This window comes from Malurus melanocephalus, unplaced genomic scaffold (genome assembly GCF_030028575.1).
Source record: "Malurus melanocephalus ecotype Western Australia unplaced genomic scaffold, MMel_1.1 scaffold_2002, whole genome shotgun sequence".
Lineage (NCBI taxonomy): Eukaryota > Metazoa > Chordata > Aves > Passeriformes > Maluridae > Malurus > Malurus melanocephalus.
Genome location: NW_026625234.1, coordinates 14,257 through 15,865, shown reverse-complemented (window position 1 = coordinate 15,865; position 1,609 = coordinate 14,257). Strand labels below are relative to the sequence as shown.

The 1,609-nt window shown below is 44.8% G+C and overlaps 1 protein-coding gene across 1 annotated transcript in view; it reads left to right on the top strand.

Annotated features, from left to right (window-relative positions):
• Positions 1-5: 5 nt before the first annotated feature.
• The window catches only part of LOC130587505 (60S ribosomal protein L10-like), a gene marked incomplete at its 5' end in the record, with an annotated part of 11,839 nt that continues 10,235 nt past the window's right edge, over positions 6-1,609 (top strand). The window contains 2 exons of the mRNA XM_057388486.1: positions 6-48; positions 144-313. Coding sequence (XP_057244469.1) covers positions 6-48; positions 144-313 — 213 coding nt within the window. The remainder of the gene's footprint in view (positions 49-143; positions 314-1,609) is intronic.

The following is a 1,609-nucleotide window of genomic DNA, read 5'->3' as shown; positions in this document are numbered from 1 at the left end:
GCAAGAACAAACCCTACCCCAAATCCCGTTTCTGCCGCGGGGTCCCCGGTGAGTCCCGACCCCAAAAACCCCCCCGGGATGGGGCTGAGACCCCCAAAAAAAACCCCAAAAATCCCCTTAAACCCCTTCGGTGTCGCCCCCAGACCCAAAAATCCGAATTTTCGATTTGGGGAGGAAAAAAGCAAAAGTGGACGAGTTCCCCCTGTGYGGTCACATGGTGTCCGATGAGTACGAGCAGCTCAGTTCTGAGGGTAAGGAAACTTTTTTTGGGAAGATTTTGGGGTTTTTGGGAAGATTTTGGGATTTTTGGGGACTCCTCTAATTTTTTGGGGAAAAATCTGGGGTATTTTTTTGGGATTTTGGGACTGGCGGGGTCTTGGGGATGGTTCTGGGTGAATATGAGCAGCTGAGTTCTGAGGGTAAGAACCCATTTTTTTTAATATTTTGGGGTTTTTGGGAACATTTTGGGATTTTTGGGGACTCCTCGGATTTTTTGGTTTTTTTGGGGGGAGAATTTGGGGGATTTTTTGGGGTTTCTGTCGCTCGCGGGGTCCTGGGGTTGGATTCAGATCACTACGAGCAGCTCAGTTCTGAGGGTAAGAACCCATTTTTTTTAATATTTTGGGGTTTTTTTGGGTGTCCTCAATATTTGGGTTTTTTTGGGGGGGGTTTTTTGGGTGATTTTTGGGAGAATTTGGGGTATTTTTGGGGTTTTTGTCGCTGGCGGGGTCCTGGGGATGGTTCTGGGTGAGTGTGAGCAGCAGAGTTCCAAGGGTAAAAACCCTTTTTTTTTAATATTTTGGGGTTTTTTGAGGATTTTCAATATTTAGGGGTTTTTTTGGGAGGTCTTTGGGGTTTTTTGAGATTTTTTGGGGAAATTTTCGGTGATATTTTGGGGTTTTTGTCACTGGAGGGGTCCTGGGGATGGTTCTGGGTGAGAACGAGTAGCAGAGTTCTGAGGGTAAGAAAACATTTTTTTGGGAATATTTTGGGGTTTTTTTTAGGATTTTCAGTATTTAGGGGTTTTTTTGGGAGGTTTTGGGGTTTCTTGAGGTTTTTTTTAGAGGTTTTTGGGGTTTCTTGAGGTTTTTTCAGTGATTTTTTGGGGTTTTTGTGGCTTGTGGGGTCCTGGCGATTGTTCTGGGTGAGAACGAGTAGCTCAGTTCTGAGGGTAAGAACCCATTTTTTGGGAACATTTTGGGGTTTTTGGGAACATTTTGGGATTTTTCGGGAGTCCTCGAGTTTGTTTTGAGGTTTTTTTGGGGAGAATTTGGGTGATTTTTGGGGGGTTTTTATCCCTTGTGGGGTCCTGGGGGTGGTTCTGGGTGAGTACGAGCAGCTGAGTTCTGAGGGTAAAGTGGGATTTTTGGGAAGATGTTGGGATTTTTTGGGGATCTTCGATATTTTGGACTTTTTTGGGGAGGTCTTTGGAGTTCTTGAGGGGTTTTTTTGAGAGATTTTTGGGTGATTTTTTGGGGGTTTTTATCCCTTGTGGGGTTCTGGGGATGGTTCTGGGTTCCACATGAAAACCCCAAATTTTCACAGGAGAAACCCAAATTTCCCCATAAAAACTCCAGATTTCCACATAAAACCCCCAAATTCCCCCATA